This window comes from Salmo trutta, chromosome 3 (genome assembly GCF_901001165.1).
Source record: "Salmo trutta chromosome 3, fSalTru1.1, whole genome shotgun sequence".
In the NCBI taxonomy this organism is placed as follows: Eukaryota; Metazoa; Chordata; class Actinopteri; order Salmoniformes; family Salmonidae; genus Salmo; species Salmo trutta.
This window is the reverse complement of record NC_042959.1, coordinates 49,033,505-49,052,835: the sequence shown is the minus strand read 5'-3', so window position 1 is coordinate 49,052,835 and position 19,331 is coordinate 49,033,505. Positions and strand designations below refer to the sequence as shown.

At 42.0% G+C, this 19,331-nt stretch overlaps 1 protein-coding gene and 1 long non-coding RNA gene across 2 annotated transcripts; one reads left to right on the top strand and one right to left on the bottom strand.

The window, feature by feature from the left end:
- Nucleotides 1-3,279: 3,279 nt before the first annotated feature.
- On the bottom strand, nt 3,280-8,477 carry LOC115164903 (uncharacterized). The gene is made up of 3 exons (XR_003870023.1): nt 7,983-8,477; nt 4,270-4,462; nt 3,280-3,389 (listed from the first exon to the last, which is right to left on the bottom strand). It is a non-coding gene; the product is annotated as an uncharacterized LOC115164903 (long non-coding RNA).
- Nucleotides 8,478-10,029: 1,552 nt separating this feature from the next.
- On the top strand, nt 10,030-13,456 carry LOC115176939 (POU domain, class 3, transcription factor 1). The gene has a single exon (XM_029737349.1). The coding sequence runs from the start codon at nt 10,083-10,085 to the stop codon at nt 11,211-11,213; it is 1,131 nt and encodes a 376-aa protein (XP_029593209.1). The 5' UTR covers nt 10,030-10,082; the 3' UTR covers nt 11,214-13,456.
- The last annotated feature ends 5,875 nt before the right edge of the window (nt 13,457-19,331 follow it).

Here is a 19,331-nt window from a genome sequence, read left to right as displayed (position 1 = left end):
GACGAAGCCCCGGCGATTCTGAATTTCCAAGGGGCTCCCAGATAGATAAAACTGTGTGGTAATCAGAGTGAGTGTCTCTCCCTCCCCTCCCCCCCAGAAATGGAGAGAAAAAAACCGCCATCAAAAAAGGAGTTGAGGGATGGAGGGATTAGGGTGGTGAGAGACTTTACTACGCTCTTTTTGTGCTCGGAACCTGCAGGATTAGAGATAACAAATGTTAGGGAAGGACGCGCACCTGCTGTGAGGGAGAGGGGCGAAAGGGGCGAGGGAATGCACCCCCGCTTAAACAGCAAGAGTGGGCTTTGGTGCCCCTGTGCCAAATTAAAGGAAGGGAGGAGAGGTAGAGGGCGGAGAAGAGGGAGAGAATGAAGGAGAGGTAGAGAGTGAGCTGGGAAGAAAATGGAACAAATACAAAGTCAAATTTGTAATTGTCAAACGGATCAAAGAATATGGATTTGTTGTACGGGGTGGGCTCAACATACTTGAGCTTGGACCTGAGCTTCAATAACGGATGTGCTTCTATGTGGGACCCATCAGACCATATGTATTATATTTGTGTAATAACCCCTTAATGAATCAATTTCTTGATCAAACAAACAAGTAAAGAAACAGTCCATATCCTCTCTAACCCTCTCTCTAAACTCTCCTCTCCTCCTTCCGTCTTCCCTCCTTCCCTCCGTCAGTCCCTCCATCTTGTTCCGCCCTCCTCCCTCTCTCTGGGTCGTGTGGGGCTGAAATGCAGCTGGGGCCTAGGGACCTCCCCCTGTGCTATCTTAAGTGACCCCGGCACAGGCAGCACTCAGACTGGTCAATCAACAATTAAAAGCCGTCTGTAGCCACTAACTCAATTCAGCCGGCTGGCTTAGTGCCTTGATGCGGCCCCGGCGCAGACCCGGCACGCACACAGGCCAGACAGCAGAGAGACAGGCTGGCTGGTCAGTGCCTTAGCCATGACCCCTTGTTTGGTAAGGGCATAAACGTTTGGTCACTCCTACACTCATTCCTATATATTAACATTGTTTTAACCCTCTAGGTGTGTTGAAAACACACCATCTACAACAGCCAGAGCACACGACTAGAGGTTTGCACATTTTACCATACCCTCATGCTCAGGTCGCGACCCCGGTACTATTTTGTCGGTGTATGGAGATGTACTACAGGCTGCACTTCCACCTGAGAGGTTTCGACCCCAGTGTGCGCTCAATACTCAGCTTGACCTTTTGTTTTTCTGGATTTAATTCATTTACTGTAGTGGGTGGTGCATTTAGAAATGAGAGCCACCTACTAGCTCCCACACACAAATGGATGCACACACGTACACACAAATGAATATGCACACACACACCAACACGCTAGCATACGCAAGTAGACACACACACACTTACACAAATGAATGTGCTCACACACATACACACACACACACACACACGCTTCGATTGATCCATATGTTTCCCATATTCATTGTATAATCCCATTCTCTAGAATGTCTTGAAATCTAATATAAAAGCAAAAGGGAGAATAACTGCGGGGGCCGGTAAACGAAGCATAAAGACCCCAAGTGACCGAGGGGAATTATTTGGCTCCATTAAGCAAGCATTAACATGAATTACTATCTAATTAAAATTAAACAGCTCATTAATAACTTTCCAGTGGGTCTCTGACTGCAGCTAAGTTATCTGGTGAGTGTGCAGTAATGTGTGCATGTGTGTATGTGTGTGTGTGTGTGTGGGTGCGTTTGTGCATGTGCATGTAAGGCTGGAGTTGTCTGTTATTGTGCCAGAACCAGGGGAGTAAACAGAGGGACAGGACTGATCAGTCTATGCCCCAGTGAAAAGCCTGCTGGATCAAATAAGGTCTCTCTCTCTCTCTCTCTCTCTCTCTCTCTCTCTCTCTCTCTCTCTCTCTCTCTCTCTCTCTCTCTCTCTCTCTCTCTCTCTCTCTCTCTCTCTCTCTCTCTCTCTCTCTCTCTCTCTCTCTCTCTATCGCTCTCAGCTGCTAGGAATTACGTGCTGTAAGACGTCTGCCTTAACTTTCTTAATGGGTTTGATATACTGCGTGTTGTAGGTTCGCTATCCCAGCTTTTATTGATGCATGTTTTTAATATGCATAGTATTTCTTAAAGGTAAAGTAAAAACAAAATGTGATCAAGATAGTATGCCTATCTGTCTTAACATTTTAAATCCACTACTGAACATTTACTGACATGGCACTCAAAGGACTATAGTGCAAAAACATCCAGCTTAAATAATATCCCTCTATAATGGTACACGAGGATAAATCTGATTACAGGATTATAGAAAGAGAATAACTAATAAGCCTAAATAAAAATAACCGCAGGTCATTCTAATTCTATGGTCTCACTCATGTACGCAATATCGAGTATCCCTGCCTGATATTGAAGTAGCTGTGTACACTATCATAATATTCAACTTGTTTTCTTCCTTAGTGAATAGTATCAATTGATGTTACCGACAAAAAACGATGCAATAGTCAAACGGAAAATAGTTCAGTCATATCTCAGTGAGTCACATAACTTTTACAGCTTTGGTTTTTTCAAAACGTTTTCCTCACCTGTTACTAATCTCTTCTAAACTGACAGGTTTTTCAAATTGATGTTTTGTGGTACCCAAACCAGATGTCCTCTCAATTTCAACAGAGACACAATCCTCCTAATATAGACAAATATATTTTACGTTGTGTACTCAAGATAATCAATATGTGTTCTCTTATAAAAAAAACGACAGTATGTAAATATTTAAAGGGATAGTTTTCCAGGTTGATTGGAGTAAACAACACAGAAAACTATCCCTTTAATTGATGTAATTTGTCATAAAGTACAACCTTTAACCTGCAGAAGTGAATCTATCTATTATTTGACATCAGTTATCGCGGAGGCACTCTCTCTCTGCGAGGCCAACTTTACTCGTTCACATTCTGGTCCAGTATGAAGAAAAGAGACAGAGGATGAAAGGGTGGATAGGTAGAGAGGAAGGATGGGTGTGCTGAGGGGGAGAAGCAAGATGGATGGACATTCGGCGGGGGGGGGGGGGGGGGGGGGCAACATGCTTATGCCAGTGGAGGCTACTAAGGGGAGAACGGCTCATAATAATGGCTGGAACGAAGCGAATGGAATGGCATCAAACACATGGAAACCATGATTCCACTCCAGCTCTTACCACGAGCCCGTCCTCCCCAACTAAGGTGCCACCAACCTCCTGTGGCTTACATACACACACACACGCACGCACACACACACACACACGCACACACACGCACACACACACGTGTAGTGCGTGACAACTCAGCCCGCCGGGTGGCGTGGTGTGTCCTGTTGGGGTGGTAACCTGCGTGTTGCTGAGCCTGCGTGAGGCTGTGTTGTCTTCAGGCCCCTGTCAGGAGAGAAGAGGAGAGGAGAGAAGAGAAAGTCAACATCGGCTCTGTGATGATCATATTAACGATTCTCCTAATCATTTCGACAAAGGGGACGAGAGAGAGAGGAGAAAAGGGGAGAAAGGGAGGGGAGGGAAGGAAAGGAAGAAAAGAGATGAAGAAGGAAGTAACAAGAAGAAGAAGATGACGATGACGACGACGACGACGATGACGATGATGATGATGATGATGATGATGATGATGATGATGATGATGATGATGATGATGATGATGATGATGGTGATGGTGAAGGTAGGAAATTAAGAACGGTGTAGAATGATGCTGATCTGAGCTGAAACAAAATAAGTGACCAACTAGGCCTTTCCTTTAGCACCACAACGTATGATTAAGCAACATCAGCACATAAAGTTGAGCAAAACTAGTCGAAAGAATAACAAAACACTACTGTACTCAGCATATTGATAACAATGGAACCCCCTTTCCAATCCAAAGCACCACACAACCATATTTCACGAAAGGACTATAATTCGATAGACCTTCGCAGGTGGAGAGAGAGCAGAGAAAAGAGAAAGGGAGACAGTGAGAGAGAGAGAAGAAGAGGAGATGGCGATGCTGCCAAAATGTATTCAGGCGCATGCATCTCACCCCTCCAGCCCACAAGCTGTTTACCTCTCTATCAGTCAGTCTCTAAGAGAGCAGGGACCCCATCCATATTCACACAGCCACAAATTCCACTGCTTATCTCGACCAACCTTCTAAAACCTCCCTATGTTCCCCTCCGCACATACATACATACATAAACACATCTTTATGGAAGCGAGAGGCAAACCAAGAGGCATAGGCACACACGTCCAGGAGGGGGGAGAGGATAAGGATCACCTTGAATTCAAAGTAGAGGATTGTGTCCCTCTGTGGACAGACAGGAAGCCACACAGGTTAGGTCTGATGGTTGAAGCCCAGGCACCAACACCCCAGCAGAGAGTTAGACAGGAGCTGAGAAGGGGCTTAGGGGATGGATGCCAAGCCTGATGCTTTAAAGCCCGTCACGGAGTTAGATGGAAGGCTTGGAACTCTGAAAGTAAAGTGAAAAGTGGTCCTGATATAGTGAATTGTATATTGGCTTTAATTGTGTTATCGATTAGTGTTGGCGTGTGTTCTCTTGTTACTATAATTCATTGAGTGCATTCTAATACTTTGATATCCTAATGTTTGGTAAGAGACATGGGCACCTGTGCAAAGAAAGGATGTCGGGTTATTTCTTTCCATCTGATCATTTTAACGTGATGATTTTACTGTTACCTTTTACTAATGTTGCAGTATGAGATTAAACAATGATTTCATTTTAGGCATCAAGTGAGACATTATATTCTAAACTTTGACCACCGAAGTATACAAAATGTAATTTCCCAAAATAGCTTTATTAAAAATGTAACTTCCTCTAATACTGGCGCCAGCTTGTTGTTGTTGTTGCGGTGGTGTTTTATTTGTCATTCCCTTTTGGGAAGTGGCATTAAGTGGGCAAGCGGGACATTTTGGTGCTGGCAGCTTTAAAACATGAACGACAGGAAAAGAACGGACACAAATAGACTGTTCAAAGAGTGGTGGGCTGGGCACCACAGACGCATCCCGTGTAGTGGGAGCGGTACCCCATTCTGTTACGCGCGGTGCTGATCCGGGATTGAAGTTGGGAACTCTCTCCACGACTAATTGCGCGCCGGTCCCTTTTCATGAATATTCATCCCATATCGTATTCAGACCCCCGTCTAATTAGTATAAGAAATAGGGAGAAATCTCGCACCTTTTACCACAAGAGAAACGTTCTCCTCGCATTCTCATGGGGATGCTGGCAGAAGCGTCGAGTTCATTAGCCAAAAAGGAAAGGGAAAAAAGTTACCTGAAAAGCATAGGACGTTGGTCCTTTACGCACTAGGCAAATGGGCTATTGCGATCGTGTAGTTAGTGCCTATTACGCATGTCTGTCAAAAAAAGAAAGACTGAAAGTGGGGGAAAGTACAATTATCTGAATTGTGGAAGTTTGTGAATAATAGGTTTTTTCTGAATTTTTTAATCCAAATTTAGAGGTGGCAGGTGCAACGGTCGATTGAATGACCCTCTAGAAGTGGAATAAAGGTGTGTTTAACATCAAATGCAGTGCAGTCTAATATGGGTTTCCTTTCTGGGACTAAGCAGGGAGATGTCTAGCATACAATGTGCCTAATTTTAGGAACTTCAAATCATCCTCCTCCATCTGAGTTTGAGAAAGGTATTTTAGTGAAATGGCTTTCAGAAAGCACCAGCTTCCATGCTTAATTGTTTGGAGGAATATAAAATACTTTTGTTTAAAAAAAAACAATTTTTTAGCTCATGGACAGGCAAGCATAGAGGAAATACACATATTTGACTTTGACCTTTAGAAATAGATCCAAACTTACAGTGGGCTAGGCCTGTAATTCTAGGCACTGTGTGACAGTTGTTGAAAGTGCATTCAAATTGATATGTGACTGTTATCCTGAAGAGTTTTATTAGCCTATTAAAAAGACAACTTTATTTAATTTATTTAAAAACAGAATTAGGCCTCAATGTCCTTGTTTGAATTTGTAATTTGAGTCAATAACGTTTTTACACAAGTCATTTTTTTTAACTTGACTATTGAATACTATAATTGTACAAATAGTATATGATATTATAAATACTGTTAGACGGTTGTTGTGGGGGTAGGCCTATGAATTTCAGGTATTTGAATACTGATGTTTTTGTTGTTTAATCTTTCGGGAATTGCCTTCTAGGATAGGAGCATGGTTAGGCTAAATTAAGAGTGGACGGGGTGGCTGTTGGTTGAGGCGCTTCCAGGTTATAATTGTATTCAAGCCGAGGAGGTCCCACGTGAGGCTTTAACACGTGACTGGCAGGGAGCGCAAGCCATACTATAAGGGAAAATATTTTTGGGAAATACTTCTGATACAAGTCCAGTGGGCACACAACGTCCCACGACGACATTGTTGTAGTTTATGAACACACGCATAATTGGAAATAATGATGGTGAGTTTATTGTAGACAGTGCAGAAACGAAATGCTACAGCCTACCGCTAAGATATACATGCACTTTCATCCTAATGTATCCAGATAGATTGTCTATCTTATTTTTCACAAATGTTTATAGCCCAAATAGGCTACAGCATAAGTCCATTGCTTCACCATAGAGTTAGCTAACCACAATGAATACTAACATTTCTGCATAGGCTAGTGCACTTGGACGTGACCGGACTATAAAAAAGCGCGGTGCACGAAAAGGGGTCAGGAAGGATGTTTAGAAAGGGTGCAATATGACACAAGGCAGACTGTTGAAAATTGAGACTATTCTTTTGGGACAGGGTCACCCCGGCTTTCTCAACTCGCATCACCATGCTTTATACTCACTAGTCAGCTACTGAAACCCCATAATTGTGTGTTCCACTGTCTTTTTTTTATGAATTCATCATATCGTGACCTCTTTTTTTTGTTGTTGCCTTTTCCTGTGCCGCGTATCATTCATCAGTGGTAAGATGCGTGTCATCCCTTTCAACGCTCTTTCCATAGCAACCTCGTGCATCTTAGCAAAAATTCACCTAGTTCCACACAAGGCCATATTCTTTACAAAGAGAGAGGCGAGCATCTGGATCTATTTTTTTCCACAGCTCTTCGAGCTGGCTGGCAAAGCACAAGAGTTGGTCTGTATGTCTGTGGCTGCCTGGGCAGCACCGCTTCCCCGGCAGAAAATACTTTTTATAGACTTGGAGACGGGAATGACTGAATGGTAACGCTTCTTCATTAACTGAGGCATGGAACTGACTCTCCGCCAACAGTCACAACTCGACAGAGTGGTCTCCAAGGGTTCAGGGATCTTAAAAGTCCTTACGGAATGTTCGGCACTGACTTAACATCTTAAAAATGAACATGCAAAAGGCCCTTGGCAGATCAAGTGATATTCAGATGAATCTAAACTATTTTACTCAAGAGGAAATGTTGTATTAGGTGACTGAATGTATCAAAGCAACACACAACGCGTTTTGATATGTAGATTATTTGCATATTGAATATTGTGAAGAGGTTGCGTTTACAAGCCTATTCGATTTGTTTATATTGCCTACCTGTTATTTGGTATATTATCAAATTCAAGGTAGCAAATAAGGATAATGGCTTTATTTGACATTTAATCAGTCACTAAGCAGTAGCCTATAACACTGCTATTATTTTGTTATTAATGAAAACAGACATTTCGGTAACAACTAATATTGCATCTTTCTATTTGAATACATCCTCAAATATTTCACTGAATATGTTGTACATTATCAAATAAAAATTCCAGAAGTTCCTCTGTAACTTTTGAATGATTTCTCAAATAACACCCGAACAACTCTTGGGAATTGTCTCCCCTTAGTCTATCAAAAATAAATATATAAAGGTTGGACGGGCAAAACCACGCCTTTCAAGAGATGATGACGAGCACCTGTGACCCCAAGAACATCTTATCCACACACGCACTATATTCCTCAGTGTCGTGACGTGCGAGAGTGAAGCAAGGACACACGTAGCAGAAAAGAGAGCAAACTTACCGTTAAATCGTGCTCTAGTCCAGGGATCAAAATGAATAAATATTACAGTGCGTCCCACTGTAGCCTACAAACAGAGAGCAGTGTCATGTGAGAGACGACAACAACATAAACACGCGCGTGAGATAAAATGCATTCAGGTAAATAATTCAAATAAAGAGTGATGCCTGAAAAAGCTTCCAAAAAGCTTCAGTTTTAGAAGGAGTGGAACATGCGCCTGATTGCGGAGTTTTAGGCGACTGGAACGGGAGAGATGTAAGATTTGTTTAAAGCCCCGCATTTCCATTTAAGAACGTGATTGTGTTTGCAAAGATCCCTTTCAATCTTCGCATCTCCCCCCTCTCTACCCCTCAGCGTCTCCGAGGCTGCTTTGCAATTCATAGAATTGGTAATTTGCTATTGGGACAAAACGTGAAGGGAAAAATAATCAGATCAACCGAGAGAGGAGTGTGGAAGAAGCCAGGAGGGAGAAACACAGGATTTTCACTCTAAGTTGCTGTTTAGTAAAATGCTTCGAGAGAAACCCTATAAAATACCTTCGGCTTTTCATGAGCTTTTGCATATGGCTCCACATTGTCACGGGTGGTAACATTTTACGTGATATGTGGAGATAATTTTATTTGACAACCATAACTTTTTAAGAAGGTACTCTTATAGTAAGTACTCTTATACAGTTTAGACATGTTTGTCATTTAGCAGACGCTCTTATTCAGAGCGACTTACAGTTACACGTATAACCACAATTTCAATCCTTAAACACATTATTATCCATGCCCTTATTCATTTAGTATAATACAAAATTTAGCAGATGTATGTTACAATTGTCCAAAGCCCTATCCAATGACAAAAATTTAAGTGCGTTTGTGTGTGTGTGTGTGTGTGTGTGTGTGTGTGTGTGTGTGTGTGTGTGTGTGTGTGTGTGTGTGTGTGTGTGTGTGTGTGTGTGTGTGTGTGTGTGTGTGTGTGTGTGTGTGTGTGTGTGTGTGTGTGTGTGTGTGTTTGTGTGTGTGAGAGAGAGAGAGAGCAAGAGAGAAGCCTAATGATAAGCGTTGATGAGGAGATCATACACTCTTAGAAAGAAAAGGTTCTAGATAGAACCAAAAAGGGTTCTATGCTTGCTTCATATATGGCACCCTTAAGGTTCTATACAGAACCGAAATTGGTTTAATATTGAACCCTATATGGAACCCAAAGTGAAGAATAACCCCTGGTGTTCTGATCAAAGCACCCTACAAAAAGGGTTATATATAGAACCTTTAGAGGTGTCATATATGAAGCAAGCAATCATAACCCTTTATGGGTTAACATTGGTTAACATTGGAAATGTCATAAACAACGGGGATAAATGATTAAAGGGTAGCCTTTATTATTAAAGGGAAAAAAGGCGTTGAGATTTGTCACACATTCTCACCATATTCATACAAATATCTACATCACACAGTGCTTATTTACATGCATCTCTTTTTTTGTGGGTGGTTGTAATTCTGGAACACCGCACTGTAAGAATACTAATCTACTTAAATAGAGAGCGCTCCAGTTAGTCATCACTGACTAAAAGGATATCAAGGTGGGGGGGGATTTTGTCACCCCATCAAAAAGATCCCCGTACTCCCCCACGTGGTTATTTGCAAAACAACCCGAACGAACCCAACGAAACCCAATCATTTCCTACTGTTATCCAACCCTCTCCGCCCTGGCTCGGAGAGAGAGGATGGATGAAAAAAAACGAGAAAGGGGCGACCAATTGCGAGTTCTGTGCGCCTGCGACATGCAAACAAGCAGCCCACGAGAGAGGATAACAGAAACCTAGGTCATATTCAGAGACCGTAAAGTTACCAATAGACAAAAATATAAATGTAATATATAGAATGAACATGTTTCTATATAGTATATGTGAAACAGAGCCCTATTCGTTATGTGCGTAAAATGCGCTCTGCAACGTAGGCTATGCCTCCTGTGGGCTTGAATCCGTAAGGAGCCAATACAAGCGAAGAGGAGGCGTGTCTTAGCTCTTCCCCAAGACCTCCCAGAGCAGGTTGTTGCGTTTTTAGCTCTAAAGCCTCCAGACCTCCGAAGTACTCGGCAGTTTTCGAAGTCGGAGCCATGGCTACAACAGCTCAGTATATTCCGCGGAATAACTCCTTACCGTCCAACCCGCTCATGCATCCGGATTCGGACAGGATGCACCAGGGGACGACCTACAGAGAGGTGCAGAAAATGATGCACCACGAGTACTTGCAGGGGCTAGCGGCGACCAACACGGGACATCCGATGAGCCTGACGCACCACCAGTGGCTGCCCACCTCCAACACCGACTGGACCAGCGGTACCCATATCGGGCAACAGGAGCACAACAAAGCCAGTGTTCAGGCGAGTCGAGAAGACCTGAGCAGTGGCTTCCACCATAGATCTCACCTGGTGCACCAGCAGACGCAGAGTAGCCACCATGGGTCGTGGGCGCCGACCACGGCGCACCACTTGTCCCCGCTGTCGCCTGCCTCCAACGGGCACCAGTCGCTAGTTTACTCGCAGCCGGGATACACGAACCTCAACGCCATGCTAAGTCCCCAGCCCGCCTCTCTGCACCACAGCATGCGGGACCCGCTCCACGACGATACAGGTAGCCATGACAACCAGATGGAGTCCCCACAGCAGGCGTTCAGCCACCACCAGGACCACTCAGACGAGGATGCGCCCAGCTCCGACGACCTAGAGCAGTTCGCCAAGCAGTTCAAACAGCGAAGGATCAAACTGGGCTTTACACAGGCGGACGTGGGCTTGGCCTTGGGCACCCTGTACGGAAACGTCTTTTCTCAGACCACTATCTGCAGGTTCGAGGCACTGCAGCTCAGCTTCAAGAACATGTGCAAACTTAAGCCACTGCTAAACAAGTGGCTGGAGGAGACAGACTCAAACACTGGCAGCCCCACCAATTTGGACAAGATTGCTGCGCAGGGCAGGAAACGAAAGAAGAGGACCTCGATTGAAGTTGGTGTGAAAGGGGCGCTGGAAAATCATTTCTTAAAATGTCCCAAGCCCTCCGCCCATGAAATCACCAGTTTAGCCGGCTCTCTTCAATTGGAAAAAGAGGTTGTCCGTGTTTGGTTTTGCAACAGAAGGCAAAAAGAGAAAAGAATGACGCCGATAGGGGTCCCTCATCCGAATATGGAGGACGTATATTCTCAAGCGGAGACCCCCCCTCTTCACCACACATTACAGAGTCCTGTGCAGTGACTGTTTTCATGAACAATCCTACAATTTCGGGGGAAACAAGAAAAAAAAGGGAAAGGACTATGGAGTTTACAGTATCTCATTTGGTTTTACTGAGAGAGAACAGAGACATGGCAAAGTTGGACAGACAGATGAGTTTTGTCCCAGTAACCGGAGCTTGTGTTACAACAACAAATAGGTAGAATGGAAAATGGTTGAAAAGAAAAACATACACTATTACTGAATTGATTTCGTTCACATTTTAAATGAAACAAATATCTTTATTTACCAAAATTCTATGGAGGAGATGAAGTAAATTCGATGTTTCGTGGCTGTTCAAAGGGAAACGATTAAAATGTTGCAAGTGGTGTCTTGAACTGATGGCGCTCACCACAGTGCGAGGTGGTTGCCTGAAGATGATCAACAAAGGAGACACACACAATGAACATGTTGCTTTTCAGGCTTAAAACCGATTAACCACTATTTCTAAATATTAGCCTATTCTTTATATTTGTTCTATTAATTGTGATGTTTGATTTTAACTTCAGTGTCACTTCTGTTCTGTAGACTGTTTTTATTGTTTCTCTCATTTTATTAGTGTAATGTAACTCATCGAAAACGCCTCCCTAGCACAATGTCACCTGGCCAAAGGAGTTTGTGAAAAGATGATGGAAATGATGGCACCCGTTGATGACAAAAATCCCCACACTTAAATGTCAGATGCATTTCAAAATTGATGAATGCACCAGGACAGCTCACGTCTGGCAGCCTTCAAAAATGTATGCTTTGCAGATAGCAACAGACGCTAAAAAGGGCAATATGGATTAATTCTTTATGAAACACGTGTTTCTTGTCGGTTTTTTTGGAATTTGTTTTTATTATTATTTTCCTTTTGTATGGGGCACTTATTATTTCGTTGAAATTATCATTGCAATTTTATATTAGTTTTGTTTTCAGAATTTGTTTTGAGGTAGGCCTTTACTCCCTATTTTCATGTTTACAGGTTCCTAAAATCACTCCAGGGCGCCGTCAGCAACTTGCATTGCTAACTGCCAAGCTATTCCAACCACACCTTTAGTAAGAGATTGGTTTAATACGAAATGAAAGTGATATTCTCAGGTAACTTCAGTGCCCCAGGTCGAAGTGTCACGCTGTTCATTCTTTACATCACAATAAAAAGTAGAACTCGAATTCTGCACCTTCTATATTGATTTGAAAGGTAGCTTATGCTACACCCCATTAATTTATACCATTCCTATTATTGTATTATAACCACTATATACGGAGAAATTCAGAAATGTCTCTAATGAAAAGTGATGAAGGGACCTGTTTTAGATATTTTTCTGATATGGAGAAGAAAGGAAAAATGGATTAATTAGGCTACTCGTGCGTTGCGTGTCATTTCTCAAGGGTCTGGTACATTCTGATGGACAGTAGCCTATAGTACAATTGCGTACTGCAGACAGTGCTATTCGAAACAGCGGGGAAAAAACAACTTTCTTCAAAAAAATATTTGAAATAAAATGTTGCCAGGATTATTTCCAATGTGTAAATATGTCGAATATGTAAACATGTATTTGTTCTGAGATATTTTTTTGTTTGTTTTGTTTTTCGGGCAGTTTTGTACACTTACTAATTCCAAGAAGATATTTTAATATGATTTCATTTATGAATCTGACCATTTATATATATATTTATTTCCTAAATGTGTTTGGAGCTTTTTGTTTGGCTCTGTTAATGGTTACGTTGCAGTGGATTTCAATATGTTTTGTTTACTACATTGGTTGTATGTTGATTGCTAAATGTAGACTGCAAAGTCACATTTCTCCTATTTATGTTATAGTAATATTTTATTACTTACATAAAGCGTATATACAAGAAAAGGTATTTTGTCTTCATTAAGAAACCAAACCGTTTTCCTTTGTTGCTAACTATTGTGAAACCACCAGATGAGGGAAAAAAAAGATACAAATGTATGTGGTAAACAAAAATCCAATGCACTAAGATAGTGTGTTGGGCTTAACCACTCTGATTTAAGCCGTCAGAAAGTGTTGACCTCAACATGTCTTCAGTTTAAACCAGTATTCCGTTATGTAATTGGGATTAATTTAAATCAGAGGCTGTGTACATGTGCTGTTTTAAAGGGAATAGACACAACAGTATGTTTACCTCAGGCATTCATATCCGCATCAAGTCCACACAATCCCTGACGTTGTTCACATCTTTGTGTAATCGCAGTATTAAATTGTGCAATATTATTACGAAAATAGTGTCTTTTTATTGACTGATGTACCAATTACAATTAATATTATTATTATTATTAGTTAATACTGTTATATGGTAATAACAATGCATTGCCAGGTAAATAATAGTATGCTACATAGCAGCAATGTATCCGACTTGCCCTTGGTGCGCACCAACATGCCAATTGTAATCTTATTTAAAACTAGTAGCCTACAGTATTGAGGTACATGTAAAAAAAAAAATGTCCTAAAATAAATACACACCGTGTCTTGTATCTTAAACTTCTGCTTTGAGAACAAATAAAGTGCCTGCGAGGGATTTCTGAGTGTCTATAATCATGCTAATAATGACCAAATTATGGGTCATTGGAATATTAATATTATTATCCAAGACCAACACACCCCTCTCCAAGTGTTCAGAATAAGCGTAGGCTATAATACAAATATGTTTTTATTTTTAAACATCACGCTGGTGTTATCAAATGGGCTGTAATAGGCTATGTTGAATTAGATCAAAAATTCAAAGAAATAGGCTAGCTACCATTTGGATCACACAAACACACCAGCTCCATACAGTAGGCTATGTGGTACAGTAGGCTATGTGGTGTTGTAGCCTACAGCTAACGCAGGCCCACCGATAGACATGTAAGAATAATTATCAGTAATTATCAGGACACACAATTAGTTTGTATTATCTTTTGATATTCATATTAAACAAAGAAAGATGACGCAACGTTGCTTTCTGGGGAAGTAAACAAGATGTGGGTGGACATTAGGCTACGGGGAAAATGTTAGATGACAAGCCGTTCTGATTCAGTAAATGTAGGCCTAATATTGCAACTCATTCGCCAATCTCGTTGCATCTCACCAGTTTCAATGTCGCAAATTACAAAGAAGTCAACGAGAAATTACTTTAATAACAGTCAAACTGATCCCAATATTTTAGAGTTAGTCAAAAGTTCAAGGAAACGTTTAACATCAAACTATATGAATTTAGCGCGAAGTATTGCTATGTTTAGCCTAATACGTTCAGTTATAGCTCTAGAACTTAATCAAGATACTGTACATCTGTGGTGTCCATGTTTGACATTAGCACAATAACAAATGTCGATTTACGTCTTCTGTGATTTACTCTACATTACTTTAAGGCTGTTTTACTTTAGCCTAATCCTACCCAGCGATAGGCCTATTTTTGAACTATGAATCTCATAAACAAATGCTATGGATTGAAACATTTTATTAAAGCCTTCAATAAAACCGAGAAGTATAATTTACCTGAGTTGTTTGAATAAAGCCTAACAAAAGTATGAACAATTGTTTTGAGTAGCCCATAAATTACCAATCGGTATCAACTTGAGTGAAGACAAACTTTTTGTCGGATAGGAATTATTGAAGTGATGTTTAGAGACGTTGAAAGTTGGCCTTCACATAGAAAACCTGAGAACATAACATTCACTCTCTCTCTGTTGGTGGGCCTGTATAATTTCCTTTTATACACGTCATCCCCTTTTGTTTCCCTCCCACTCTTTGATACCATATTATAATGCAAAGAGAATATGCATATTGACATTTCCACAACATTCAGTCATCCAAATGTAGCTAGTGGTCTTTAGGCGCTCCTTCTAAAGTCATGAGATCGCTCGGATTCTATCATCCAATAATAAATAGTATGTTGGAGATTTACACAAATCTGATCAATTTGACGCACACATAGGCCTATCAAACATAGCCTATTAACTTGGGTTGAAGCGAATTTACCTGATAAAACTATTCTAATCGAAAATTCCCTATAACATAGCTTTACATACGAATACATATAAGATACTGTAGTTCTTGAGAAGTGTCAACTCAAACGGTTGTAATGGAGCCCAAATTAGGCTTGATGATATTGAAGCATTTTGAAGAGGACGGCGAGTCTCAAGCGCCCCCAAATGGTACAAATGTGTTCCTACAACTGTAAGAGCTCAGGCGAGTCACTGAGCAATTTGTTTAAAATGTAACGGAAGAATAATACACAATATTAAATCTGCATCAGTGGAGGCTGCTGAGGGGAGTATGGCTCATAATAATGGCTGGAACAGAGCAAATGGAATGGCATCAAACACATAGAAACCATGTGTTTGATGTATTTAATACCATTCCACTGATTCTGCTCCAGCCATTACCACCAGCCCGTCCTCCCCAATTAAGGTGCCACCAACCTCCTGTGATCTGCATCATATTTGGCAGGGTATATGCACTACATGACCAAAAGTCATGACACCTGCTCGTCGAAAATCTCATTCCAAACTCATGTGCATTAATGGAGTTATGGCTTTCCACTAGATGTTGGAACATTGCTGCAGAGACTTGCTTCCATTCAGCCACAAGGGCATTAGTGAGGTCAGGGCACTGATGTTGGGCGATTAGGCCTGGCTCGCAGTCAGCATTCCAATTAATTCCAAAGGTGTTCGACGGTTTTGAGGTTCTTCCTCACCAATCTCGACAAACCATTTCTGTATGGACCTCGCTTTGTGCACGGGGGCATTGTCATGATGAAACAGGAAAGGGCCTTCCCCAAACTGTTGCCACAAAGTTGGAATTACAGAATCATCTAGAATGTCATTGTATGCTGTAGAGTTAAGATTTCCCTTCACTGGAACTAAGGGGCTTAGCACGAGCCATGAAGAAATCCCTCCAGACCATTATTCCCCCTCCACCAAACTTTACATTTGTAACTATGCATTGAGGCAGGTAGTATTCTCCTGACATCCGCCAAACCCAGATTCATCCATCGGGGAAGCGTGATTCATCACTCCAGAGAACGCGTTTCCACTGCTCCAGAGTCTAATGGCGGCGAGCTTTACACCACTCTAGCAGACGCTTGGCATTGTGCATGGTGATCTTAGGCTTGTGTGCAGCTGCTCAGCAATGGAAACCCATTTCATGAAGCTCCCGGCGAATAGTTATTGTGCTGACGTTGCTTCCAGAGGCAGTTTGGAACTTGGTAGTAAGTGTTGCAACTGAGGACAGACGATTTTTACTTGCTACGCACTTCACCACTCTGTGGTCCCGTTCTGTGAGCTTGTGTGGCCACTTCACAATAACAGCACTTACAGTTGACCGTGGCAGCTCTTGCATGGGCAGAAATGTAACAAACTGACTTGTTGGAAAGGTGCCATCCTATGACGGCACCACGTTGAAAGGCCATTCTACTGACAATGTTTGTCTATGGAGATTGCATGGCTGTGTGCTCAATTGTATATACCTGGCAGTAATGGGTGTGGCTGAAATATCCAATTCCATTAATTTAAGGGGTGTCCACATACTTTGTATATATAGAGTACAAGGTACACAACAAAATAAATTATACCTATAATCAGCATGTGACTGATAGGTCCTAAACATCTCGTGAAGTGATTCTGTAACAGAAGATTCTATGTACATCCCAAATGGCATCCTATTCCCTAAATAGTGCACTCCTTTTGACCAGCTCTGGTGAAATGTAGTGCACTATGTAAGGAATAGGGTGCCATTTGGGACACTGCATGTGCTCAAAACCCAACTAAACGACCTGTCTAAATCACATATCCACATTGGGTCCACACTATACACCTGGGATTCGGGAGTTATTAGTTTCAGACCTGTACAAATAGTTTAACTGCAGAATAATGGTTATGATGTATTACTGGTCTCACAGTCTTCCCTATGTCCTTAGAGATCTCTCCCGCCAGCATCACTCATTATCTGGTGGTGAACTTAAAATGGTGCCACTTTCGGACATAAATCATGCAATACTGATCATACTTTTGTACTGGAATATGACTTTCAAAATCCCCACAAAAATCATGAAGCACAGCCTGGATGATGATCAAACTCCCCCATCAGTCGTCATCCAATAAGCCGCCTTCAACTGATGCAAACAGAGAAAGTGTATTATCCATACAACAAACACAGTATGACCTTTGGAACATCGTCATCTGTCCATATGGCCAAAGTGCATGCTGAACATGCTGGACCTGAACTAAACGAGATGCAACATCTGTATTGCCACATAGGCCCGTATTGAAGTGTAGTTGCATGGACCCAGGAAGTGGATTTTCAACCAGCCCACAGCTGATGCAGTAGGAAGGTCAGCGATGACATAATATGACTAATTGCCTTTCACTAGTTCCCCATTTGCTATTTAGCTCTGCTGTGTGGCATGGCACAGAATGGACATCACCAGCACTAAGGACTACTGCATACCAAATGGCACCCTATTCCCTATATCGTGCACTACTTTTGACCACAGCCCTATGCGAATCAATACACTATATAGGGAATAGGGTGCCATTTGGGAAGCACCCTAACCTTACGTAACAACGTAAAACAAAAATAAACTTGGTCAATGACGGTGTGTCCAGTGGAAGGAAATGCAAGAGACATTTCACTCATTTATGACAGTTTGTCAGATATTTTCAGATGTCGTGGCACATGGTTTCATCTTGCCATTAGACTACTTTATAAAGGTGTGAAAACATCTGATAAACTTCTAGTTGAGAGTTTAATGTGCCTGGTACTTTTCGGACTGGGCTAGTAGAAGATGTGTCAAACTAGCCCACCAGGCGAGTAACATTTCATATTTTCATAACATTTCATATTGCAAAGATTTTGGACCTTTGGCTTAGTTGAATGCCATCGGGGCTAGTAGAAATTGTGGAGTAGTTATCTGTTTGGGTGATACAATAATCACCACCATTTTGGCTCGTTAGTAAAGTCAGAACGTTACTTATCTCTCCTAGCCTGGTCCCAGATCTGTTTGACAATGACCATAGGTTGGACTTAGAAAGACAGCACAAATATATCTAGGACCAAGCCCATTCTCTCCCTGTTATCTCCTTCCCATAACATACAGTACAGACTGACTGGTGCCAAGCACCATTTCGAGAGTGGTGCTGGAGCCAGCACTGGGCGTTTGAACACAGCACACAGATGCCTGCCTGCCTGTCTGCCTGCCTAGCTCCTTCATCAGGGAGGTATCATCAAACACAGGAGATGTGGATTAGCGATGATTAGCAGGGATTAAAGCTGGTTAATGGTGGAAAAATACATTAGAAACCAGCGGCTCAGGGGGGGATTTTGCTCGCACTAGAGGATTTGCATTGATCCGCAGCAAATGAATGAGGATTAGCCGCATCTATCTGCCAACAGATAAATAACATTAAGCGTATTATACGGCGTCGCCTGTTATTAACAACATTACAAACAAGCACAACAATGCCGGCAATTATGGAAATAATGGGCTTGAATAATGCTCTTCAGTGCGATTCTCTCCCATCTCGCAGCGGAGGAGATATAGTAGCTAAGGGGATGCTGAAGACCGATGCTCCTGAGAAGGCTAAGACCCCCAATACTAGGTTGATACTACTACAAGGCCCTCAGGTATTCATTGTATGGTTTTGCTTGGCACAGTAAAGTGATTTTCGCATTACTGGGCCGAGCTGAACCGAGCCGAGCTGATTTGACCTGGTTACGCATACACTATATCTGGAATCATGCCGGAAAGGACAACATGAAAATAAAATATCAGAGCCAGCACAGTTCGGCTGGGGACAGCAGTACTATGGGGCGCTCAAGTGTCCATTGTACAGACTCTTTGGTGCGCTAAGTTAGCTAAATTGATCATTCAGGAAGACAGTCACTTTAGATGTAAATTTGATATTATTCACACTGAACTACAGTAACAGACAGTGACGTGTATTCATGGACGCCAAGGGAAGCCAGGCTTCCCCTAAACATTTACAAAAATATATATATATTTATTTTATCTCTCTGTGTTTAGTAATTTTCCTTCAATTTGCAAGAAGCCGAATGTATCTCACAGGAGAACGCATCTGAGCGAGCGAAACAGCGCCCCTCTGTCTCTCTACGTGTAGGC

What these genes read in the sequence shown, in the direction of transcription:
- LOC115176939 (XM_029737349.1), top strand. Translation starts at nt 10,083, where the DNA reads ATGGCTACAACAGCTCAGTATATTCCGCGGAATAACTCCTTACCGTCC.